Source organism: Manacus candei, unplaced genomic scaffold (genome assembly GCF_025592945.1).
Source record: "Manacus candei isolate 608988 ecotype Guabito, Panama unplaced genomic scaffold, ASM2559294v1 h1tg000015l, whole genome shotgun sequence".
NCBI classification, from domain to species: Eukaryota; Metazoa; Chordata; class Aves; order Passeriformes; family Pipridae; genus Manacus; species Manacus candei.
Window position 1 is genome coordinate 16355421 of NW_026138063.1, and position 26612 is coordinate 16382032.

The 26612-nt window shown below is 42.4% G+C and overlaps 2 protein-coding genes across 5 annotated transcripts in view; one reads left to right on the forward strand and one right to left on the reverse strand.

Moving 5' to 3' along the window:
- Window positions 1-424: 424 nt before the first annotated feature.
- CCL20 (C-C motif chemokine ligand 20) overlaps window positions 425-26612 on the reverse strand; it is a 28460-nt gene continuing 2272 nt past the window's right edge. Inside the window, exons 2-5 of one of the 4 annotated variants that reach the window (XM_051781964.1) lie at window positions 24629-24744; window positions 2052-2166; window positions 1213-1290; window positions 425-949 (exon numbers count right to left, since the gene is read on the reverse strand). In XM_051781964.1, the coding sequence (XP_051637924.1) occupies window positions 922-949; window positions 1213-1290; window positions 2052-2166; window positions 24629-24744 (337 nt within the window). In that variant the 3' untranslated portion in view covers window positions 425-921. Of the gene's footprint in view, window positions 950-1212; window positions 1291-2051; window positions 2167-2391; window positions 3228-18843; window positions 19184-23462; window positions 23626-24628; window positions 24745-26612 lie in introns of those variants that run through there. The other 3 variants (XM_051781965.1, XM_051781967.1, XM_051781966.1) reach the window with 3 other exon arrangements.
- Window positions 15188-25456, forward strand: LOC127468628 (thiamine transporter 2-like). Its single transcript, XM_051781970.1, has 6 exons — window positions 15188-16754; window positions 19390-19544; window positions 19878-20694; window positions 22141-22333; window positions 23904-24045; window positions 25266-25456. Exons 2-6 carry the CDS (start codon window positions 19395-19397, stop codon window positions 25443-25445), a joined length of 1482 nt encoding a protein of 493 aa, XP_051637930.1. The 5' UTR covers window positions 15188-16754; window positions 19390-19394; the 3' UTR covers window positions 25446-25456.

The window sequence follows — 26612 nt, forward strand, 5'->3', positions numbered from 1 at the left end:
AAGGGCAGAAAAGCACTGCAAATTTCTCCTCTAGAGATATATCATCTTTTGAGTTGAGAGCAGACTGTGTTACCATAATCAGTCCTCCTCAGGCTAGAAGCTTGCCCAGTGACAGTATGTGTAAGGTTCCTCCTGAATAAATAGAGAAACATGTAAAAGAAAGTCTCTCAAGTCTAGTTAAGATCAAACTGAGCTAAGAACAGGTCTTCATGTTAAGCAAAAGCTTGATTTATAGCAGTTGTCTGGGGGTCAGGAAGCAATTACATCCTGTGGAGGTCATAGCTACCCCTAGGGCAAACAAAGTGAGGAAGGTGGAAAGTGCCTTTAACAGGTGTCAACCCACTTGTGTAATTGTTTCAGCTGGAGGCTCATAAGCAAAGGGATTCATTTCAAGGGGAAGTCACGTGTTTTAATTAACAAAATAAACGTATCACACAGAGAGTGCCGATTTTAACATTTATTTTTTTTTAAACTCCAATTTCCATTTTTTTTCCACAGGCAGATTTTCTTTAGCAATAGCTCAAGAAGTATTATAATGCTAACTACAGCTAAAAGGAAACATTTTGGCACGAGACAGTAATAAAATAAATAGAATAAATAAGCCACTTTACACATGTGGAACAAAACAAAAACAACATGCAATAAACTTAATACTCTGTACAACAGCTTAAGGTAGTCTTTACTAAATAATATCATATCATATTAGTACACATATTAGTAAAAATAGAAACTGTAACAAAATGCTTAATTCAAGCAAACCAGAGATGCAATATGAATCAACTGGAGAAGTTCAACAGTTCCAAAGAAGCCTGAGTTGGAGGTGAGTGAGCACACAACAGTGTACAAGACAATCCCAACCAAGAGGTTGAACCTGGTGATTCTTCAGCCATGTCTATGTTTATTTCCTCACTGGAAACCATATCAGGCTGACATCCTCTTGAGCTTATGGCTGTTGAAAAAAAGAGAGAACACACATAAATGAAGACCTCAGCCACAGGTCAGTTGTAGATTTCTTGTCTGAGAGAATAGTTCAGGTAGGGAACGGGACATGTGGACATGACTGTCCCTGAGAAGACTCTAAAAAGGAGTAGCCAATTCTGACAGGAAAAAGACAAATGTGTTCACCAACACCATCAGGAGATGTGAGAAACAAGCTTTCATAGATGCCCTGTTTTCATCAGCCTGTCATTATTTAGTTGTTTAGATTCCTACCTGAGGAAAAGAAGATGCTTCTTCACCCAGCCTTCATTAGGATTTACACAGGCCTTCAGCCCACTGTTGGTGTGGAAACTGGAAAAGAGATAATGATAAAGAAATCAGTAAATAATTAGAAATACCTGCTAGTAAGTACTGTGAAGATCCATTTTGTCAAAAAAAGTGTCATAGTTACTCTATATAATGAACAATTACAACTGCTTTTGTAAATGCCATTTAGATATAGGATAATCCAAACTCCTCCAATATTATATGAACATAAAGAAACATCCAATGAAATTTAAATGTAAGAGCTGCTTCAGTCTCAGGGATCATTGCACCATAAAATTGTATTCAATTTATTTGATCCATTGAGACAAAGACCTTTGCTGGATACCAGAAATAATTTCTAAGATTAAGGAGATTAGTTGCTGTCAAACTAAGGTGACAGATCAACATCTAGGAGGGACAAAACCTTGTGGAAAAGGAAATCCAATCCCTGTGAATTAAGAGAACTCTTGTCACTTATGTGTCTGCTAACAGGTCTTTGCAAGGGAACACCTTGTGTTGGCTAGAGTGGCCCTCAGCTGGAAACGAAGCACGTCTTTGTTTGCACAGCTGATTCCTAAACAGTCAGAAATTTATTATTTACATTGTATGGCTGTCCCGTGAGTTAGTAGTCCCTGTCAACTACAGGTTGTGTGTTTTGTTTACAGGTATTATATACCATTTATTCAGTTAATTTAGGTTTTTGAAAAAGCAAGAAAAATCATTCAAATCATTATTTCTGCCCAAACAGACATCCTAAGGTTAATACGTATCAGAAAAACTGGAGGATCTTCTGAAAAGTAACTTACATGATTGCAGGGATATCACAGACTTCACTGGCGAGCTGTTCAGTGTAGCCCTTCAGGGCCCACCGAGGCAGACGCACTTTGGTGTAAGACAGGCAGCAATCATGATTGCTGTGTGCTGGAATGAAGGAAAACAGCAAAGTAAATAAAACCCATTTGGCTCATGCTGCTGTGATGTCTAAGTACTCGCTGTACCCAACTATCCAGCTCCCTCCTGACAGAAGAGGAGGATGAGGCAGCATACTTTGCTGAAAGCATTCCCTCCACCTCGCCCTCCTCCTGCTGCCAGCTGCGAGCAGCACCAAGAGCCGCTTCCTGGGGCAGAACGCCAGAGTTCACTCACCTTTGGAGGTGCCACACAGGAGCAGCGCCAGGAGCCCCATCAGGGAGACCAGGACCATGCTCTTGCTGCTAAAGCCAGCCATTCCCAAACCACACTCACAGCTCTGCTCCAGTGAGTGCTCGGCTGCTGCCTGCCTGTTCTGCCAGCCCTGCCTCACCTCCACCTGCTTATAAAGGGGTGGCAGGAGCCACGGGAATTCACACGCGGGCGGGTTCCGCTGTCATCAGTGCTGGGTTTCCCCATGGCAAATTCCATCGTGCCTGATTTGGCCCCAGCACACCTTCCTGGTACTATAACCGGAGATAAGAGTGTAACAGTGTGTTTGGGAAATGTTTTTTTTATTTTTTTTTAAGTAGCTTAATAGATTCTGCCTAAAAGAAAAGGAAATAAAAGTCTGTGAGGTAATGGTTCTGTGGGTGAAGGACGTATAGCTTTAGGGGTTGGAGTGTGGGTTGTGAAATGAGGAAAGTCAAATGTAGGTAACTCTCAATGTTACCTACAGAAACTGTGTGTCTGCTGTGTTCTAGTTTAATAAACCCAGCCTGGGGGCTGGTGGCGATGGGCTGACCCAGCCAGATTCATTTCAGTATGGTGTGCTCACAGGAGCTGGGTCACTAGCTGTGATGATACAAAAGCACTACATCAATATTAACTGGTTGGCTGACACAGTAACATCAGGCTTTGCAGATTACTGCTTTCTGAAATCTAGATTGTAGTATTGGCAAGGACATGTGAGCAATATTGAGTATTCATGGAAATAGGTTTCTTCAGCTTCCTATACCATGTATTCCCTGTCATCACTTTCTGCCCATTTATTACACATCTGAACTATTTCATCTAAAACAGAGCGAGCTTAAAAGCAACCTGAAATAGGGTCTGTATTTTCCACCGAATCTGTGCTGTCCAGAATGCATTAATGCTGCTTCATAAACAAGAGCTGTAGCTTGTTGCTTTCCCATCCCAAACCATACCTGAGTATTGCAACTCCTGAACATTCAACAAAAACACGGAATCTTACAATTGCCTCACATGGCTCTGGAGAAACCACCGGGGAGAGGCTCTGTCATCACTGCAAGCACCCTGTTTGAGCTGCCACTGAAGGACGGTACTTTCCCGTGCTGTTTAGGGATCTGTGTGAAAATAATGGATTGGCTGCAGGCCATGTCCTGGTCGGCCAGTGTACACAGGAGCTGCTACTGACTCCAGCGGCTTATAGAGTAACCTGAGCTGTAAGTGGCTTCTCTTAAGGTAGAGCTCAGGAGCACGGTCATCCTTCACAGACTGCCAGTACCTCTTTCTAGAAATGTAAACAGCTTGAACTCCAGAATAGATTGTTATTCAGAGAAAATAATTTCTCTATACAATAGCCACAATTTAGGGAAGCTCATATGGCTGGGTATACATTAGCAGCAGCCTTGCAGTGTGCATGGCACCAGACATGCTGGAGATGCTTCTCTGCAGAGCCACAGCCCCTGGCAAAGGACAAGGGAAGAGGCAACAAAGAACCCATACCCTGATGTAACTGTTTTATGGATCATAGTGAAATGCCATAAAAATACATAAAGATCAGTGCTCTCAGTATGCAGCTATTTCTGTGCTGTTTTGGGGACTATCTGTCCACAGTAGGCAATGCCTCAAACTACCTTAACTAGAATGGTAATACCTGAAATTAGGACAGTTAGGCTTGATAGTTTTTTCGTTAACACACAGATTTCAAGGATTCCAAATCTGTTACACCTATACCCAGCTTCTTTCTTATGCCATTTCCTAGGCCATGCTGTTATCTAGATGGAGGTGGCCTTGCATCTCAAGTCTCCCCTGTGACTCTACAGCTCTATTTCCTCTCCATTCAGTGCTTTTTGGAGAGAATCATCTCATCTGAACTTTGAAACTGCTACCTAAGCACCAGCAGTCTGGATACCTCAGCAATGACATCAGGAAGGCAGTACTCACCCTGTACTCCTGCCCCTAGGCAGTTTTCATCACTCTACCAGTGACCAAGGCTGGCATCCTGCCTCCTCCTGTGGCAGCTGGACTTGTGCTTATAGTGCTCCTTTTATCTCATGGTTTGCTTGATTTAGGAAATTAGGATAAGGTTAAGATTTAGATTTAGAACAAAAGCCAGGAGGGGGGCCCCAACTTCAGGAGCCCTGTCATTTTGTTTGTACTTCTTGTGTACAAAGTGCCTTCAGTTTATTTGCACAAAGTAATTTAAAAAAAAAATAGCCAAAGGGTTTTAATGCAAACAGCTGAAGAAAGCTCTGCTAGTCCTGATATGACACATCACTGTATCTTATCAGTCTTTACCTTTACAATCCCATAATGCAAACAGGGGGCAAAAAAAATATAGAAACAGAGAGGTGCTTATGTGTTCAAGGGAGGTGATTATTCATTTTTCCTTGGGAACAAGTGGATGGTGACTATTGTCCACCCTGATCCAACCAGACTTCCAGCCTGGTTTCCCTGTGTTTAGTGTCTTAATACTGCTGCAATTCAAAGGCTGCACATGGAGAGGGTCAGCGAGGGGGCTGCCAGGTCGAGGGAAGCTGTCATTGCCCTGCCCTGGGGCCTGCGAGGCTACGTGGGGAGGGCTGGTCCCAGAGTCTCCTCAGAGGGACACAGCCAAAGCACAAGGGCCATCAGACCCAAGTTGTGAAAAGGGAAATTCCCATCAGCCACATGGAAACCCCCTTTCCCTGGCCAACAGGGACAGGCTGGCCTGGAGAGGATGTGAAAGCCCAGTTTGAATACACCTGCAGATTCTCAAACTTCAGCTGGATGTGGCCCTTTCCTGAGCATGATCTTACACTTGGGTTCCTTCCCAAGCCATGATCAAACCCACATTATTTTTTCTGGGTTTGTCACATTTAACTCACCTTTTCTTATTTTAGTTTCCCAACTTATTTGTCTTCCTGACTTGACTTTGCTGTAAGCTTCTCAGTTTCCCTCCCTCCTGTTGCCCCTGCTCAGATTCCCCCACAGACCTTGCTCTCCTTCCCTGATGCTGCACTCACAATAAGACAAAGCACCAAAACACAGACTGACAAAGTGTTCAGCCTCTCCTAGGCTTCCCCTCCTGTTGTTCCAGGGGCCAGAAGGAACAGGCTCAAACCCTCCCGGATGTATTGATGTCGAGGTTTAGAGATGTAACAAGAACTGATAGTATTTACAACATAGAAACTACAGATAGCTGAGCCAAGTGATTTAAAGAAACCATGAAGAGAGGAAGCGAGACAGCCAGCAAGGCAACACCCAATTACTTTTTAACCAGGTGCACTGTCTTGAAGAAGTTCACAAGGCAGTTACTTAGGGAGACCACTGAAGACCCCAGATGAAGACCCTCAGAGATCTTATAAGGACATGCATATATGCTAAGAAGTTTTGGGAAATGCTGTGAATATGTAAGAGCAATGAGGGGAACAAAAAATGAATACTCATGTAATGATGATACCCAGTGCACCCAGCGCCGATTAAAGGATGCCTGACTTTTAAAGCTCACAAATTGGGTCTTGGAGGTTTAATTCAAGTGCTCTTTTTAGGCAGCAGTATTACAAATGGTGAGGCAAAGACAGCCTAGGTGCCAGTGCTGCAGGGCCATTCAGTTAGAGCTATGGAAGGAGAGGAAATGCATCAGGGAAAACTGAGCCTTTTCCACATAATAATAATATATATATGTGTGTGTGTGTGTTTCATATATATATATATATATATATATATATATATATATATGGAAACTGACAGTTTTGAGCAGTTTGGGGATGTTAGAGAGGAGAGCTGGGGAGTCAAACTGCTGTCAGACACCACCTGCAAAGCTAGAGCCCCTCTATCTGCACTTTTCCAGGTCACCAGGCTGCTGCATCCTGGTAATATGCTCCTCTCTTTTATCCCAAAGGACCTTCTGAAAGTCTGAAGTGCTGAAGGGACTTAATAGTTCAGCCTTGATAAATACCCCTATTCCAGTGGAAAAATGGCCATTATTTTGGGGGGGATCAGCTTTGAAACTGTAGCCCCACAATGGTAACCTATTTGACCATGCAGCTCCTAAAAAAACAGATGCAAGGCTTAAAAAACATCATTAATTTCAGAAGAGAAAGATAGAGAAGGAATTTTATGATCATTAACTATTTGATTGATAGACTATATCTTATAGTCACTTTATGAGTTTAGGTCTAATATTAAACATGAAAGAGTAAAATAAGAAACCCCAAAACATCTCTTACCTACTTGGATGTTAGACATTGTCTATATTTTTACCTATACCCTACAATGAGAAACATTGACACTTGTTAATTGACTGGCAGTTAACCAAAATTTCCATGTTTATTCACCCTCACAAAGAGATGTTGTTTTAATGCATATTACTGCCTTGTCTGAACTGATGAAAATAAAGCATTACAGCAATACAGGAAAAACAGAACTGAATGGGGGAAATTCCCTTCTGTAATTTCCAGTGGTTTAGGACTCCTTTGACAGAGCAAAGGGCATGAGAAGGCACTAGCTGAAAGGATCATGGCCAAATGCAGGGATTTAATCATTGCACAATCCCTGATGTATACATACATAATAAGTGCCAAGCACAAAAGTTCCACAGGTAACTTGCTCAATACCTCTGGAGCTTTAGAGGCTGTGATGCAATCCGGGGATTTCATGCACTTCAATGCTTGTGTGACTGACAAAATTGTCGTCTGAAGGAAGAAGGCAATTTTTGCTAATTATAGGTTGCACTTCCTAAGTTACAGATCCAGAAATACTATAGAATGACATTGCTTTGATGCAATTATGGACCTATCATATGCCTTTTGGGAGAAATTAACCTCTCACCTATCGAAAGTGCAGGTTATGAGGAGACTGGTGCACCTCCTGTGAACATCCCAGCACCAAGGGAACACACCTTGGAAAGTGATCTTTCAACACAGAAAGTGATCTTCCAGCAAGGAAAGTTACTTAGAAATCCTTTCACCTTTTTCATCTCATTTCTCTTTGGCAATCCATCCTAGCACTGCTGGTTGCTTGCTGCTAAATACATATAGAAGCTGAGTATCCAGTGTTCTGAGAGCAGATTTCTCTCTAAGCTAACTCTATTTTGTCTACAGCCCTTGGGATAGCCAAACACCTTTTCACAGAAATGGACCTATCAAAGCTGAAGACAAAGCCTATAATTGGAAAGAAGGATGAAAAAAATAGTCTTTATTGGATTTGCATGGCAGGGTTTTGGTAGAGGGTGGGCAACAGGGGAGGCTTCTCTGAGAAGCTGCTGGAATCTTCCCCCGTGTCTGACAGAGCCAATGCTATCTGGCTCCAAGAGGGACTTGTCAATGGACAAGGCTGAGCCCATTATCAACAGTGGCAGCACCTCTGGGATAATGTATTTAGGAGGGGGATAAAAACCTGTGCAAATGCAGATGGATAGAAGAGGGAGGATATGTGAGAGAAAGCACTCTGCAGATCCCAAGGTAGTGCAGAAGGAGGGGCAGGAGGTGCTCCAGGTGCTGGAACTGAGATTCCCCTGGAGTCCATGGTGAGGTAGCTGTGCCTCTGCAACCCATGAAGGTCCACAGTGGAGCAGAAATCCACCTGCAGCCCATGGAGGATCCCACATTGGAGCAGGGAGATGCCCAAAGGAGGCTGTGACCTCTTGGGAAGCCCACGCCGCAGCAGGCTCCTGGCAGGACCTGTGGCCCAAAGGAGAGAGAAGCTCATGTTGGAGCAGGGAAAGAGTATGAGGAGTCCTCCAGAGGAGCAAGAAGCAGCAGAGGTAATGGGTGATGAACCAACCAAAACCCCCATTCCCATACCCCTGTGCTGCTGGGGGGAGGGGGTAGAGAAAATCAGGAGCAAAGTTAAGCCCAGGAAGAAGGGAATGTGGAGGGAAGGTGCTTTAAGATTTGGTCTTATTTGTCATTATCCTGCTCTGGTTTGATAAATTAAACTAATTTCCCCAGGTTGAGTCTGTTTTGCTCATGTTGGCAATTGGTGAGTGATCTGTCTCTGCCCTTATTTTGACCCTTGAGCCTTTCCTTATATTATCTCTCCTCTGTCCAGCTGAGGGGAGGAGTGATAGAGCAGTGTGGGTGGACACCTGGCATCCAGCCAGCGTCAACCCATCATATAGTTAAAAGAAGAAACAATGAAAAGCTGCTTGCCAAGCTGAGCTCTAGGTTACATTATATTTGTTTTATTATGGCTCCATTTCTCTTCCAATTCAAATTTGTATTTGCCTTTAGCCATAATAAACACAAAAATAGAAACATTTTGACTAATACGTTTCTGATTATTAAAGAAGTCGAGAAGTGCTGATTTTCTGCATAACTTCCACAAACCTGAGGAAGAAGGAAAGGAATCGCTTGAGATCATACACTATCTCCTGCAAGGGACTGAGACCACCAAGAGTCATTTGCAGACAAAAAGAAACCTGCTTACAAAAAGTAGTAATGCGAGTAAGTAAGGAATTAATGTAAATAATTACTGTAATGTAAGGATGTTAAACACATTGCTACTTAATGTAATTAAGTAGTAATGTGTCTAACATTCTGAAATCTTCACCAAAAAAAGCTATCAGCAACTTTTCAGCACTAAGGTCATCATGCAACCACACTGAAACTGAGCCTGAAGCTCCTGGTTCGCTGTAGCTCTCACATCACCACCTCTGCACAAGTCAGTCAGTGCTTCTCCACTGCTCTGGTTTGGCTAGAAGTTTCCCTGAGATGTATAGACCCCAAAGAAGATCTGGAATAGGAGAATGGCTGGATTCAAAATCCACAGCCTGAACAACAAAACGTCTTCCAATAATAATAAATGAGGGTTTGCATTTTAAAAATATTTAATTCAGAAAGATGAGAAAAAGATGCTATTCCTTGGAAATTATGAAAGAGAAATACATGACATTTTCCAGATCTTGAAAATTAACAGAAAAGAATAGAGGTAGGGAAAAAAAAAATCTGGGATTTATAATTTTTGTTAAAATGCAGCTTAGATGGTCTGAAACTATTTGTGAATTCAATGGAAACATGGTTTTGTATAAAATTAGAAGAGAATAATTTAGAAAATGTGAAGCTGCTTTTTTTCTTGTGTTCTGTGTTTGCTTTCTCAAGTAGACCTAAAAAAAGTAAAACAAACCTTACAAAGAAAAGAGGAGAAAGAAGAACTAAGTAACATGAAGTGGTAAAGTTTTAGGTTTACCAAGAGGACTCATTGACTGAAGGTTTTACTAAGACGCACTTGACATATAGAACATGTGCTCACTCTAGACAACTTAGCACATGATTGACACAGACAGTGTTTTGTCATTCATTACTGGAAGACCAGCTTAAAAATACCCAGTGACACCTGCTTTTTTTGGATTGCCAAACAAGCAGCCAAACAAGATTGTTTTTAATAGCTGTTAGTTTACCCTATTGAGTAGCTGTGTTATGAAGCCTGGCAGAGTAGCTGTGGTCACAGGCCTTCTCAAGACAAATGCTGCAATCACTGCAGCTTTTCAGCACTACACAGTTACATTATAGGGACTTTCCTGTGAGGAGATTTAAACCACAGTTTCCCAAAGGAGCTGGCTCAGACTTCCTTCTGTCCCAGAGTCCTGCCCTTTTCCCAAGGAAAACACACTACCACATCCAAGTCCTTCTGTCCTGATTCTTACAGGTTCTTTTGCACAGTAAAACTGAGATAACTGACTTTCTTATCCTCCTACACCCCTTTTCTGGACCTTAGTCCTCACTTCTTGGTTTCTTGCAAGAGACATTTGTGGGCCCTAACAAGGTCAGCCTTTTCCTAGGTCCTGTTAAGGAAACATCTGTCAGGGTAATTTTTCTTCTCTTCCTACAAGGTTCCCCTTGGCTGCTTCAAGCATGATCTTGCTTGCCCCCATTGTCAAAGTCTTTCTTACTTATTGCTAGCCTGGACAACTCCAGTCAGCCCCAGCAGTCCTCTGTTGGTTGGGCCCTTGGCTGGGGCTTTGAGGAAGGTGCTGTTCCCAACCATGCAAGTCTGCTCACAAGGCAAGAGCCAGAGCCAGAAAAGATGTTTTAAGTCAAGCAATCTGGTCTTGGCAGAAATCTGCTATTCCAAAATGAACTGTGTTTTACAAGAATATCTTCTCCTCGAGTAAGTAGGCTCAGCCTCCCTGAGATCAGACTGGTCCTTTTTTCTACTCATGTTTGTGCAGAACCTAGCACATCAAGGGACATGGGAACTGGGGCAGAGCTTCAGGATATGACACATACACTCTAACTGCTCTGCCTTTGAGAGGACTCATAGGAAGATGAAGGCACATGGAGAAAAGCTTGGACCACATAAAATAAAATTATTCTTCATGAAAGGCATAAAACCTCACATGCTGTTGATGAACAAACATCATCATGGCTAGGCTTCGCGAATGAAGATTTAGGAAGGCTCTATCCACGTTTGTTACAAGTGAACAAACAAACAAACAAACAAACCCCAAAGACTTTGATGATTCTATGATCCAAACTCTTCTGAACTGGCAAGAAATCAAGGTATTAGAAGAACTCAGGACATTTTGAGTACAAGAATTTTTAATTTCAAGCAAACACTAGCAGTGTGATGCATTTCTTTTAAGTCTGTCTCAAATGTCATTAGCAATTTAGCAATAAATGAAGCAGCCAGCTAATTATGAGCACTTGTCAAAATATGACAAATGCTCTTCCAGCAGGACTTTACACTACTTGGGCTGTTGCAATGATACAAAGTCTCCCATAGTGTCTGTAACGAGATGCACCTTGAGGGTAAAAAAAAAAAGGTAAAGTGGAGCTGCTGAGCTGAAACTTCCTACACACACTAGTTGGGCAAACACAAATTTGCATCTCCGAAATGAGGCGTCAGTCTGTGACGACAAGGCAAAATCTGCCAGCAGGGGGAGGTTTGTAGGATCAGTGTACAAGGGAACACGCCTTGGAAAGTGATATTTCAACACGGAAAGTGATCTTTCAACACGGAAAGTTACTTGGAAATCCTTTCAGGTTTTTCCTCTCATTTCTCTTTGGCAATCCACAGTAAGTGACCACTAGTCACTACAAGTATTAACCTATTCAAATGAGATTTCTTTGACTTATGTCTCATTTCCTTTTTGTTACTTAACTGGAGGTTTTAACAGTATGCAAATAAAGACTAGAGCACAAGCAAAGAGTGTGCATTGAATTAGATTGTATGGCTTCATTACAAGAACTACAAATAGGATGTCAAAGTCACCAGATTGAATCATCAAGTAGAAAACTTGGAGATATGAGAGGTTTTTTTGGTGCTGGGATAATCATATCCCACACATCCATTTCTAACTACAGTGCCCTCCAAATTCTAAAGATGAAGCTTAATAGAATATTTTATTCTCTTTCTCATCTCCTAAAAGCATGAGTTTTGCTCATTTTTTGTTACTGTGTGGAACAGCGATGGCACTGAATTTAAAAGATGAGGTTTTTTTCATTTCTACTGAAAAAAAAAATCAGCAAAAGTGGATTCCTGGAACTTGGCTGGCTCATTCATCATGGGGAGCATAGGTGTCATGGGGCTGATCTGGGGTTGGCACTGATGAGAAAACAGGCCTCAGCTTTTAGAGCATTTGGTATTTTGTGAAAGCTGTTGTTTAATTCTTACATGTAACACATAGCTCGTATCAAGGAAGTATTAAGCAAAATGTTCTTATTAGCTACAGTCTCAACCACAATTTGCAGAAGTGAAGAGCTCAAACCAGCTTGTGAACTACACTGACAATCTCGACATCAAAGTGATGGTAAAAGATAGATTTGCAGTCACAGCAAAAGTTCAACCACTTTTTCCTTGCCAGGATCATCTTTCCCCACCGCATCCAGAGACACCAAACTGCTGTTCTTCCTTTAAACAGTGACATTTCTATGCCATTAGAAGAGCTGACAGACAGTGTAGGGGGCAGAAGGACACCAGAGCCCAGTATACCCACCCACAGTCAGCACTTGCATAAAAGTCAGCTGCAAACCTACAGCAATGTCCTCGTAAAATTTTATTTAAAAAGAAAGTCACCAGAGAATCCCACTGACAAAGTAGTAGTTCCTGTTCTCCACTGATGATCTGGAAAAAAAAATGTAAAACTAAAGGAACTACTTAAGGTATAACCTTCTTCTGTAAGCCCTTCTGCCCTGCTGTAACATTCATTCAGTGCAACAGGAAGATTTTCCCCACCTTCCAGTAAACTTCAGATCACAATATTTTTGGAATTTTGGTTCTGCATTTTAGAAGTTTCATGACAGTAATTTGCTATTGGTACAATTACAACAGAAATAAATTTGGCATTTAAGGCCAAAATAGACCTTGATGCCCAGAGGGAGGCCATACATAAGATATCATCTGTCTGGCTCAATCCTGGAAATTTTATCATCTATTTAAGTTGCTTGATTTTGTTGCCGTTGTTCAAAAGTGGTTTTGAAACATAAAAAAACCCAACCAAACAAAAAAGATAAAACTTAATTTTCCAGCATTCTCAGACCTATAAAACAAAGAGAAAGATACCACAAAACTCACAAGCAGCTTCATTTTGAAAAACAAATTTTGTAGCAGAAGAGAATCAACAGATGCTTTCACATGCTGGACTGTTTTTTGGCTCAGCTCCACGAGTCCTCTGAACCACACTGCTTTGCACCCCCCAGCTGGGAGACCAAAGTGTGCTTTGTGCCAGTATGAGTGAGAAAGTGAAAGGGGGATCTTGCTCAACCAACAAACCCAGTCCTCAGCCAGTGGGAACCACCTTTATTCGGAAACCTACGAAAGCCTCTGACAGGTTTTCGCAAGAGACACGGAACAAATCAGGTCACTGTGGTACAAATAAGGATGCCTGTAAAGCCTTGGCAGTGCTTCCAAGAGGACACCCAGCATAATTTGGATGCTGCTTCCCTGGTCTTTCGCAACTATAGTGGTGACCTGCCACCTACATTGAATTTAGCAATGAAACACTAACCGAAAGAAGGGACAATCCAACCAGTGACTCACATTGCCAGCAGCTAATGGAACTTTACTTTCCGTGGTCAAAACCAAAAGATTAAGAGGGTAAAGCACTCCTTTCAACCCAGCCCTTACCCAGAGTTCTTAGTGTACCAAAGGGGACATAAAGCACGGCTCTGCAGGCAAAGAAGGTTCAACCAGCCTTTATAAACCCATCACAGAACTTCTATGTGCTCCATGCCATGTTGGTAGCACATTATACCAGGAGATCCAGGCCTTGTTTGGGCAAACATCCAAGTGTGGCACCTCTAAAATGCTGTCTGTAAGAAAAATTAATTAACCCCCCAAAATGTCTCAGAGTGATAATTAATGGCCCAGTGGTTAAATGGAGATCCTGCACTGCTACCAGAAGCCCCTAGCCTGCATGGTGCAAGTGGCAATGCACACTCCAGTGACATGAGTAAGAAGAGTAAATTAAAGAGGAAAACAAAGAGTGACTAAGAAGTAAAGGTGCGATCCTTATATAAGGTACAGTGTAGTGAAAAATAACCTTACATCATTACTTTTTAGTAAGGAAGCAGTTGTAAGTCTACATTTAAACTAAATACCTGAAACGTTAGTGTGGTTGAATGTATTCTCTAACTTGCTCCTTGGAGTAATGCCCTTACTACCTTTTAGCTAAATATTCCAAACTAAACTTTGCATACAAGCATTTTAGTGTCTCAGATGAAAAGCACCTGGGCCCACCATGTGAGTGTCCCACCACCTTAGGAACCCTGAGTGAGATTCAGCTGAGAGGGGAGTTGTGGAAACCCTCACCCACACACTGTGGGATTCAGGGCCAGACTTCAAAGAGCAGCTTGTTCCCAAAGCGAGCATGTAGTTTATATGAGAAAAGATAAAGATCAGCTCATCCATGAATGAGAAAGTGAACTTGCCCTGTGAATACTCCTGGGTCTGAGAAATCCAATGAAAATTCAGTTTAATCTTCATAGCTGCCATTGCAGCCTTTCTGTGTGTGGGTTGTATTTGACCGTCAATTGAGAAAAATCTCCAGCGTTAGCCACAGAAAATTTTCTTTGCTACTGCTTTCTTTTGAGAGTATAGTACACATTCTTCAAAAAGAATATGCCTTCAGTTTGATTTGCAAAGTCTCCTCGCCTCAGTCAGCCAGGTGTCAAGAAACAGATGTGGTTTGTGAACTGAAAGTCAGTGCCTAAATCAGCACAGACAGAGAGGGAGACACATACCTCACACAGCCAAGGGGAGTCTCTCAGCCTCAGTGCCATCCTGCAAAGCACCAGAGATAACACCAGGATCGAGCCCAAGGGGCAGCAGAGGCAGGAGAAAGTACCAGGATGACAGAGGTTTGCAGTCTTTTCTCTTACTGCCTTTTCTGCCCCTTCTCAGAATTTTCCTGTCTTCTTGATACATTAGAGACCATATTACATTAACTCATTAGGATACACTAACAAATATATATAGATACCATAAAATTCACCTTTTCTCTAGTTCTTACAGAATCTTCCCTTTCCCAGCTGAACAGAATTAGGATGCCAGCTAGTAACAGATGCCCAGCCCACTGTCCAAGCAGAACAATCTCCAAGCAGGACCAGCATAAAGAGTATGGTCCTATTCAAACCCAGCAATGAAGCTCTGCTGCAGGCAGTTTATGGCATAGGGCTCAAGTTGACCAAAAACTTGCATAAGCTCATCACATTTTTAGAGTCTTCCATTTTGCATTCAGATCTAATCAGTGAAAAAGGATGAAAGTTTAAGTACAAACAAGATGGACTAAAGACTATGGAAAGAACAAATAATAAAGGATAAAAAAGGATCTGAAAGCAGAAAAAACAAATATCAATGCCTGAAAGTTACTTAAATCATTCTTTCTCATTGTTACATTACAGGAAAAAGAGAATTTTGGGTTTTTTCTCAGTGCTGAAAAATTCGAGTTGGATTCTTGCCTCAGTAAGTCAATGCAAATCCCAGGTAACACTGTTCACCTCAACAGTTCTCTGCATTTTAGCAAGAGTCCTTGAGAATACAACCAAATGCAGGCAGACACAGTGTCCTCTCAGATGAGCTGTCACCTGCTATAGCCACAGGTTCAATTAAACATGCAGAACCAAAAATAGCTCTGGAATCAGTGTCAGACAGTGACTGATAGCTGGGAAAGTGCCAAAGGAATTATTACATTCCCTTCATGTATTAGTTTAATATATATTACAAAATCTGTCAGCATTCAAGGAGCACGTGGGTGACACATGGTTTAGTTTTAGATAGTCCTGTGAGGAGCAGAGGGTTGGACTCAATGATCCTTGTGGTTCCCTTCCAGCTCGAGATATTCTATGACTTGATAAGTGAACAGCACTATCTCAGGCAGGAGTAGGTGATTTCATGGACAAAGGTCAACAAACAAATTACAAAGGAAATAGGCAGGGATGGCCAGTCTCACATCACTAATCTAATAACTTTGACTGTTGAGGAGTAGGAGGTAAAAAGGCTACAAAATGTGGCCAAAGCTGAAGGCAAAGGACTGGCTGAGCTGGGCAACTCCTCAGACCCAGGGAATTTCATATGTTTTTCATATTCATGTTTATGTCCCTAAAGTTACTGTTCCATTTTACTGTGTATGAACCAAGATGCTGCCTTCCTCTGATTGGATTATTTACTGTTATTTAAAAATATTTACAAATTACATTTTCCTACTGTTCTGCTCACATTCCTAAGCAATTATTATATGCCTCCTTCCAGACCTTCATGTCTACAGGGTGGGAGTGGATCTAGATTTGTAGGATTTTTCCTTTTTGTGAAAAGCTGACTGTGGGCCATCTCCATCCTCAGTAGAACTGTGAGAACCCGCCTAAGCAAAAAACCTGAGAAATTTGCCAACCAACAAGTCAAGAGTGTTTTACTTTTTAAACTTCCCAGAATAGTATGAAACCCCAAGTATGTAGTGGGGAAACATTCAAATCTTACAACACTGGTATCTGCTCTCTGTCTCCTCTGTCATTACCCACACATAGCTACTGCTCCATCTTTAATACAGACCAGTTTGAAGGACAGGTGGGTCTAAAGCCACCTATCCTGTCAAATAGATCCAAAATTCTTTGGGAACAGAATTATCTCTATTGATTATGTGCCAGTCAAGCACCAAACTGTAGTTTCAGTCTTGATTTACTGCTGTCTTTGGGCAAAGACAGGCCAGGATTATCTGGCTGTTCCTTTAAGGGAACGTGGATGCTGAAAGAAAGCCAACTGGAGGCAATTTCAAAGGAGGTGTCAGAGCAAGTTGAAGTACCAGAAAAACAGGAAAGCATAAAACCAAACACAGTCCAGTAGCTGCAATACACACAGGACGGCCAGAAGAAAGGTTGGAAACACTAAAAGGAGACTTTTCCCCTGGAAGTAAGAAAGGAAGAGCTCCAGCAGACAAGGTACGATTATATATGAACACTGGAAATCAGAAATCCTCCAGTGACAAGGGAAACTGGGAGAAAAGAAGAGAGCTGTCTGGTGGGGAACTGGCAGGCTGGGTCAGACTGAGTGGGAGAAGAGCTGACAGCTCGGGCACCAAGAATTGCAGGAGGAAACAGAGAATTGTTTTGCTGCAGAATAACACCAAGGCATCCTACCATATCTTGAAAAGTTAAGAAAAACCTAGATTTATAAAATAGGAAATGACCATATGGGGTGACTGAATGGGAACAAGTTGGATCCTTTCCCCTAATGCACCAAGGCACAGCTCTCGCTGTCAGAGGTTTGTGGTTATGAATGCAGAAAGGAGTGGTTACACGAGCAGCTGCAGAGCTGAGCCGGGGCTGCACTGATGGCCAAGGGCTGGGGTGTGAGGAGAACACACACCCAGTGTGGATGGGGGGGCACCCACCTCCCCCTCCCCAAGGGCAGAGTGGGCTGCCCCTGAGAGCCCTCAGCCCACTGCCTTTCCCAGCTCAGCACCAGTGGCAGGTTTTTTTCTGCACAGCTGCTTCATTCAAGTGGGAAACTTCTCATCTGACTTCCCTGCCAGCCTAACACAGGCACCTCAAAGACTACCAACCAGAGGTACATGTCTAGCCAAAACCCCAAAACAGTGCATGTGCTGGGGCTGGAGGGATGCAGAGACCAGGGCACACCTGAAGTTCTTCTGTATACAGTCAAACCATAAATTACTAATTAGGTGCAGCCTTTCCACCAATGGGCAGCATCAGAGGGGCAGCACACAGCACCCTGCAAACCCTGGGCAGACAGCAGCTTGCCCCACTCACCTCCAAGGTGGGGGACGTTTTGAAAGGATCCATGAGACCTTCTGCCCTTGTGTCACACAGCCTGCTGTGGGGAGAGCAAACATGGCAAGTCCCAAAACAGACTGGAGCAGAGAATCTAGGATGGGAAGGGAAAAGTATGGCCTGGCTAAGTCACAGAGCTAACTTGTACAAATGTCCTTCATTACAGTGCAAGAGATGCTCTTCACCCCACTCTTTTTGATGCCTTTCTCAGAATCTCAGGATACCACATGAAGCGTTCACATGGCATCAGGATGCTGTAAAGCTTTAATGATTATCATGTGAAAGAAAAGCAAAGGGATGTTATGGTGACTAAATGAGTGTTATTCTGGGCAGGGCCGAAACTAGTCCTGCCAAAGCCACGTTTGCAGCAGACCGATATTACAACAACTGGGAAGGGAGGAGTAGAAACGCTTCCTTCCTTAAATGCTTGGAGTATCTCACAATCCTCCCGTACTCGTTTTCCCTTTGCTGGGGTTACCTTGCCCTCTAGTGGTTCACACTACAGAGCTGAGTTCGTTTCTGCTGCAAGTCCTCTAATGTTGATGTTTTCAGCCGTTATGCAGCAAAGGAAATAATTCCAATTCCCCCTGATCTGCACCCATCTCTTAGTGCATCAGGCCATTAGTAAAATGTGCTGCCATCTGCGAAGTTAGAAAAGAAAATGCATAATGCCTACTGCCTTATATATTATATATATCACATCCTGAAAAAGAGCATCCTCCGTCCATCCAGTCTGGAGAAATGTACTCATCAGGACATGAATATTTTTGGCTGAATAGCTCTTTCTTCAGCTTAAAAAAAAAAATGGAGGAAAAACACTACTTCATTTTTAAGATTAAAACTTTTGCCTAAGGGAGAAGTTCTCAGGAGGGAAGCAGATAAAAACCAAAAGCAGAATGGTGAAAATCCCATCTGCTTATTAACAACCTCCAAAGGGCTTCAAAAGATAAACTGGATGCATTTAGATTCCTGACATTGCCTATACCAACATGAATATGTACTATAACTTACTGTCCGTTTCCTTTGCATGCCCCCATGACACCCATTTTGACTTCTCTTTGGGCTCTCTCCAGCAGAGTAGCAAATTTTAATCTATTCCATCATCTCACCTAGAGACAACATGAAAAATATCTGCTTCATTTCATTTTAGTACAGACTATTATCTTCCGTGACCAGTTTTATAGATGGAAGATACGATGTCTTTATCCAAACTTGATTTCTGATGCAGTTAATTCCAGATTGTCAATTAATGACCGTCTGGCTTGATATCCTTTGTGTATTTATTAGCAACTCCCATCTGCTAGGCTCCAGAGTTACCAGCTCTCCATAAAAGGAAAGACACACACATCTAGGAGCCGGGGGAGAAAAAACAGCAACTGTGAACTAGTTACTTGTCACTCAACAAGGTGCTTGGCTGTGATCAGTCGTGGTGTCAAGGGAAATCTCCATGCTCAGCTGTCTTCAGCCACTTCTGTCTAGAAAGGCTTTTCCTGTGTTTATCTTGGTCAGTGCACATTGCATGACAGTGTAGTTTGTCTCCCAGTTAAAGATCTTCCAATTCATTCTTTATGCACTTTCTACAAAGACAGAGAGGCAGCAGAAAAATGTAAGGAAAAGCTGTTCACTTTAACTTTATAAAGAAAAATGTTTTCCAACTGTCAACCTCTAAAGAGCACTCCTTAGCATTAGAAACCACAAAATAGAAATTAATTACAAGACCTCTTTGCACTTGCATAGGCAGCATCATCCCTCTTAACAAACCTTCTCTTTGGCTTTGCTGCAGAGGCCATGGCCTGCTGGAAGCAAGAGAAAAGCAACACCTGGACTTTTCCCACCCTGATTCTCTGCCTCTATGGATTCTTCTACATGATGAAACCATCAGAACCTTTCCTAACACCCTATCTAACAGGACCAGATAAAAACCTGACCACAGATGAGGTATGGTTTTACTCTGATGTTTCTTTTACTTGGAGCAGCAAAAATAGAAAAGGAAAACTTTGTTTAAAGTATTTAAACAAAGATCAAAAGAAAAAAAAGCATAACTGTAATCAGCTTTGGCAGGCTACAGTTTGCAGCAGACAGCATAAATAAAAGATCCATTTAATGGATCTAACATCCATTTGCCTGCCCAACAGTCCCACGCTGCTTCAGCGTGGTTATATATTTTATGAATTCCTTCAGAGCAAAAACTTCCCTCTACAAAGCTATAAAAAATGCATGAACTTCCTTTTCCTGAGAATAAAGACACAGACATTTCCTCTTCTGTTCTAGGTTACCAACCAGATTTTGCCTGTTTGGACATACTCCTACCTCGCCCTCCTGTTCCCAGTCTTCCTGCTCACAGACTACCTGCGCTACAAGCCCGTCCTCCTCCTCCAGGGCATCAGCCTCATCGTCACCTGGCTCCTGCTCCTCTTTGCACACGGAGTGCTGGCCATGCAGGTGGTGGAATTCTTCTACGGGATGGTGACGGCCACTGAGGTGGCCTATTACGCCTACATCTACAGCGTGGTCAGCACCGACCGCTACCAGAGGGTGACCAGCTACTGCAGGAGCAGCACTCTGGTGGCAGCCACTGTTGCCGCCGTGCTGGGACAGCTGCTGGTGTCCTTGGCAGACGTGTCCTACTTCTACCTCAACGCCATTTCTTTGGCTTCCGTGGCCCTGGCCTTCCTGTGTGCGTTTTTCCTCCCCATGCCCCAGAAGAGCATGTTCTTCCACAGGAAAGATGCCTCCCAGTCTCTCCCGGGGCCTGACAAAGTTGCGGCTCCGGCCGGTTCTGACCGTCCCTCCAGCTGCCAAGAGGACACGAGCTCCGACTCTGCTGGCAGGAGCCCAACACCCCAACAGCAGGCTGGGAATACCAAGCCCTGGAATCACATGCTCAGAGTGCTGGTGCAGCTGAGCAAGGACCTGAGGGATTGCTACAGCTCCAGGAAACTTCTCTACTGGTCCCTGTGGTGGGCTCTGGCTACAGCCGGCTTTAACCAAGTGCTGAATTATATCCAAGTGCTGTGGGATTTCCGAGCCCCCTCTCACAGCTCTGCAGTGTACAATGGAGCTGTTGAAGCACTAGCGACTTTTCTGAGTAAGTTAATGTCTAAACATTGATCACAAAGGCAGTCTCTAAAGTTTTACTTGAGAAAGCTTTTAAAGTGCCATTCTATTGCAGCCACTCCAGGGAGCCGTTGCACACACTGTGCCTTCCAGACCTCATTCTTTGATCTACAACAGCTCAAATATGAGCTATGCTGCTTTTTCTTTAGGACCAGATAACCAACTCTGTCTTACCAGTATGCAGAAATTGTGCAAGTTACACAGACTTTATATCCAGTTGGTAAATCCATTCAGAGGCACTCGTGTGTCTTTGGATGAGGATATTGGGTGGGTTTTTTTTCCCAAAACAGTATGGCACTGTTCCCATAACAATGCTATCAGCTTACACAGATGGGAGAAGTTATTCCTAAATATTTTACACCAAAAGAACATAATCCTCTAATTAAGATCTTTTTCTAGTGAAATACTCTTGTGCAGCTGGAAAAAAAGAAGAATTTTAGTCATTGCAAGATGCAGAGACTTGCAAAAAAGACCCCATTGAATTCCTTACGCGACTGATGTTAAGTATTCCACTTTTGCACCAGCAGCAGATGCTCACACCACACAAGCAAAGTGAGGTTATCAAAAGGTAACATCAGAGAGCACCACCCTGCCTTGGCAGGGTTTCACATAATCACATTGTGCTGCTGTAGAGAACTTGCACAAGACTTTGGGGTGTGATCCACCAGGGAAAATAAACATGTCTACATCACACCTAGTCATTCAGGTTACCCTTACAGTCATTAAGGAGAAATAGATACTACTCTTGTCTTGAGGCAGGCAATTAAATAGACCAAGTGAATCATGAATTAGAATATTTTTCTCCTTGACAAATTCCTCTTTGTCATGGAATTGCCTGTTTCTCCATATAGAAGTACAGAAGATATTAAATCAGGTGGCTTATCTTTGCAACAGATGCACCTTCTAGGAGGCCCACCAAGAGCAAACAGTGCTTATCCTTTCTCATTTCCTTGGATATACGCTTCTGATACCTCACAAAATTCAATTTTTGGCAGCTTACCTCCTTTATGAGGTGCATGGAGCTAAATTGTTACATTAGCAGGTTTACTAGCCTAGCTGTGCAGTAAGCTAGGAGAAGCTGGAAGAAACTTTTTGAGTTCCAAACTGTGTTCCCAGTTCTCTCCCTAGAGATACGTGCTGGGTACAGACAACCAAATAATCAATCCTTCTACGTTACAGTTTATCCTGTCAAGTGGAATAAAGCACTAAGAACAGAATGGCAGAGACTTGATTTATGCAGTTGTCTAAAAGTGACCAGTCATCTGCATGGCTGCAGAAGTCATCAGAAATGCTTTCAAATTTCAGAACTACTCTGCTTCATTATTTGGCATTGCCTTTTGGCACGTGAGGGTGGCAAGATTTGGTGATACAGGCTATGGAACACATACAACATTTACACATTTTTCTCTTTTTCTAGGCTCAGTAACGTCTTTCCTAGTACAATATATGAAAATTAACTGGGACCTGTTTGGAGAACTGGCTTTAGGGATCTTCTCTGCAGTAGATGCTGGTTCTCTGTTTCTCATGCACTTCTCTACCAACATCTGGGCGTGTTATGCTGGCTATCTCATTTTCAAGGCCTGCTATATGCTCCTCCTGACAATAGCAACGTAAGTATAAAACCTGACAGTGCTGCCTTTATGCACAGAATGCTGACCCTACCTCGAGTTTGCTTTGGGCACCCCTCCTTTTCCTCAGAGAAAGAGGACCTAATGCTAGACATAACTGTGCAGGTAAATACAAGGACACTTAAATGTCTGATTATGTTGTTTTCATTCTTCTAAACAACCACAAAAGAAAAATTATCAAAATTTTTGAATATTCATAAAATTGAATGTTTAACTAGGCAGAAGTTAAACAAAGTACAAGGTAACTTTAGTACTAAAGGGAATGGTGACAGCAAAATGCAGAAGCTGTTTTCCTTCTTTCTTGAAGGAAAGATGCAAAGTGAACAACAGGGACAAGCATACCTTGACAGCCATCCTATAATGTCTAGACCACCTGCTGATAAACCTTTTAGCATGCCATGAACTGCATGAATTCGAGAAGATTTCACATAGAGCATTCCCCAATGTAATTTTATACACATAATACTTAAAGATATTAGGATGTAAAGAAGGAGTAAAAGAGAACACTGGACAAGATCTCTTAGGAGACCAAGCTATAATAATAATATTAATAGCAAATATTATATCTAATCTGTGCAATAAATATGTTATTACTCCAGTTATTTAATTGCTTGGAATGTCTTCAGACATACCACACTAGTTCATTAACAGAAATACCAGGTGCATTTTATGTCAAAACCCAAATTAGTCAGAAACCATTTTAAAAAACCCACTAAAATTATAATGCATGGCAAGATTATGCCTCTCTCAAATGAAGCCACGTGAACTCTTTGTTTTCATTTTGGTTTATTGCTACTACATTATAGTAAATCACACCTGAACTATTTCAAAATATTCTACCAAAACGGAACAAAACCCAACCAACCAACCAAAACCAACAACAACAAAAAGAGTCAAAGCTTGCACATAAAAAACATGCTAAAATCAATTAAAGTGAGTCCTGAAGGAATAATACCCTTTTGTTCAGATATAAACTCTGCAAGTAGCTATTGCAGGGAAAGATTTCTAACTATTGTCAAAAAAGATATTGCAAGTAAAATCTACAGGCTCTTGACAGAAATAAACAGCATGCTACCTTCACTGTCAAGCCCCAAAGCAAAAAGTGACTCACATCATCACAGAAAATTTGGTTGGAAGATACCCACAGCGACCTTCTGGTCTGACATCCCTGCCAGGGCAGAACTGCTGCCACGGCCAGATCAGGTCATGGCTTTGCCTGGCCAGGTCTCTGAAAGACCCCAACCATGGAGACTTTACAGCCTGTCTGGCACAGTCTGTGGGGGTTGAGAAGGAGCAAAGGGTTAAAGAGAACTGATATTGTACCAACCACCTGATAGTATAGTTTGAAAAAGCAGCACAGACAAGTAAAAAAACCATCAAAATATACTATGGTACTAAAGGCTTTCTATTTTAGAGTGAGCAAGGAAGCAAACAAACAAACGAAGCACTGTTTACTCTGTCCTTGATGTATCATCTCCATGAATCATTTCTCTTCACTGACTGACTGGAGGGCAATAACTGGAAAGTCACTGACCTGCCAGTCTCACATTAGGTTCCAGATTGCCATCAATCTGAGCATGGAACGCTATGCTTTGATGTTTGGATTCAACAACTTCATTGCCCTGGTGATTCAGACCATTCTTACAGTAGTTGTTGTGGATTCGAGAGGCCTGGGGCTGGACATAGTGACTCAGGTAAGTGCTATTACCTTATATTCTATTTACTGCTTTGCCAATCTGTCTTCAAAAGTTTACCAAAAAAGGTATTCCTATGCCAAAGGACAACTTAATTCCCTCTTCCTTCTATAGAAATCTGCACATCTTGTTCTTCTCACATGTCAGTCGTAATTCTTCCTTTTGCCTTTTCATGCATTTAGGATTACAGATGCTGATCTTTGACTTTTTAAAAGGAGATACATCAGAACATAGTTATTCAGGCCCTGTTATCTGACCAGTTTTGGTCATTGATAGGACACAGAATAACATCCTCTCTCCCTAAACACTCAGAGTGGTTTTGTCAGATGCAGAATCAGCATAACCACATGTTATCAGTGCTGTTCAAACCACGAGACACAGTCTGGATTATTGGAGTTATTTCAGCTCAAGTGAAAGCGACATCTGACTTCTAATTCCAGCTCAGGATCAAACCTGGTCTGTACCTCAACATGTGTAATAGTCTTCTGCCCATAGCCTGGGCACTTAATTTGGGATGGGATATCCTATCTCACAACAGTGGCTGAGACTTCGGCCAGCCCAATGCCACCCATGTTGAAGTCACCTGAGATGTACTGACTTCTGCATTTCCTCAGATGGGCTCTCAGCTGGGGCAGCTCCCTACTCCCTTGAAGAAGACTAAAGCTATCCAGATATTCTGCACAGAGAAGGCAAAAGTTACTGTAAAAGAATAAGGATTGAATCAAACATTAAAAATTAAATCTTTAAAATGAAAGGCAGGAATACGTAGGACCTCATAAATAGCCTTGCCGCTGTTGTTGGAAACAGTGATACAAAGTCACAGTGTATTTACAGAAACCACTGTGGTGACAGCACTGAAATGTGCAAGTAAGAGCAAAACAAGGATGAACTCAGATTCTTCACTTACATTATTCATGACTACGTGGGTAACGAAGCTAATTCTATATTTTGCACTAATAGAAAAAAATATCTGTTCCTATTCTGCTCCCCCTCTGATGTTTATTAAGAGGCATAAGGAATGGAAGCAAAGGGCAGTTCTTCATTCCACAAATATCTGCTGTTTGCTGGAAAAGCAAATCACAAAGCAAAAACTTGAACATAGAGAAACTGTGCCAGAACACAGGTAAAGAAAATCATAGTGTCTGTCGTCTCCAGAAGCAGCAGCATTTCCCTAAAGCATTTTTCATTAATTCTTCTGCCTTTTTCTCTCCCTCTCCCAGTTTTTAATTTATGGCAGCTACTTTGCAGTCATACACGGGATTTTCATGATCAGAAGCATTTGTGTGCTTGTCTCAAGCAAATGCAAAAGGAAAATAGCAAGATGTTGCAAAGAGCAGCTGAACCATGCTGAGCACCAATCCAGAGAGCAGATTGTTACAGGCTATTTGACACGGCTGTAGGAGGCAGGCAGGCTCCTTGGCCAGGCCCTCCTGGGAGAAGAGCTCAGGCTGCAGCATGCAGGGAACAGCAGTGCAAGAAGAACGTTCAACACGGCCCTGGAAAGCTGCGCTGAATCATTGCAGCACTTCAGCACAACATATGCCAGCTCAGAGCTCACATAACGGCCCTGTGCCAAGAATAAAAGCTAAATTGCTTTAAATTCTCATTTACTTGCCTATAAAGAGCTTAACAGCAGTAATTTATACCCAGAAGCACAACCACCACCTTTTCACCTCCTCCCTGTGCACGATAGCAAAGATCAGAGTTCACCCTGCCTTGCTGTTCTGGCTCCTGTGTGCAGTGCTGGCAAAGCTGCTTCCAACCACATTTGCTCCTGCACGTGGGTGAAGGGTCTGTCCTCCCTTTGCACATCCCTTGTTCTGAATCAAGGAAGAAAGGATTGTGTCTGCATCATTACATTCTTTCCTACCCAAGTGCAGGCAGATGGGTTGACAGGCTCCTCCTGCCTAATTGAACAGCCCACGTCAGAGGAGGCCTCATGCAGGGTTTGCACATCCCATCCCAGGGGTTTCACTCCAACACTGCTAAGCCACAGTTGTTGCTTGACCCACATTTGAAAGCTGCAACCACTTCACTGACTTCATAGAAATCTCTGCCGAGAAGCGAGAAACTTCCAAGCCCAAACAAAATGAAAGAGCCCCTCTCCTTTCCTCGTGCTCCCAATGAAATTAAATTCAGGACTGACTGACTTTCTATTTCAACAAGAAAAGAAAAAAGCTATCAAGGGGCTTAAGTAGTATGGACTAAAACTCCAGAAGTACATTGTGGAGAAATATGGCTGATTCCACACAGGAAAATTCCAGATTAACAGGAATATCCAAGAAGATTTATAACTGAAACAAACATCATGTGTGCTTTTGAATGCCAAGTGAGGGAGGTCCACTGATCTTGGCCAAGAATTTGGCAGGGTCAGCATCTCAGAATTTATCAAGAAACTTCAAGTCTTACAGCTAATTTAGTCCAACAGAAAGGACAGTTAGTCCAGAAGAAACAAGAGACTATAAATGAGTTTTCATGGTGAATACCTAATTTAATATGATTGATATCCACATACTGAAGTTATTTCTGTACTGCTGTTTGCTTCTAGCTTCCAATACCTACACCTA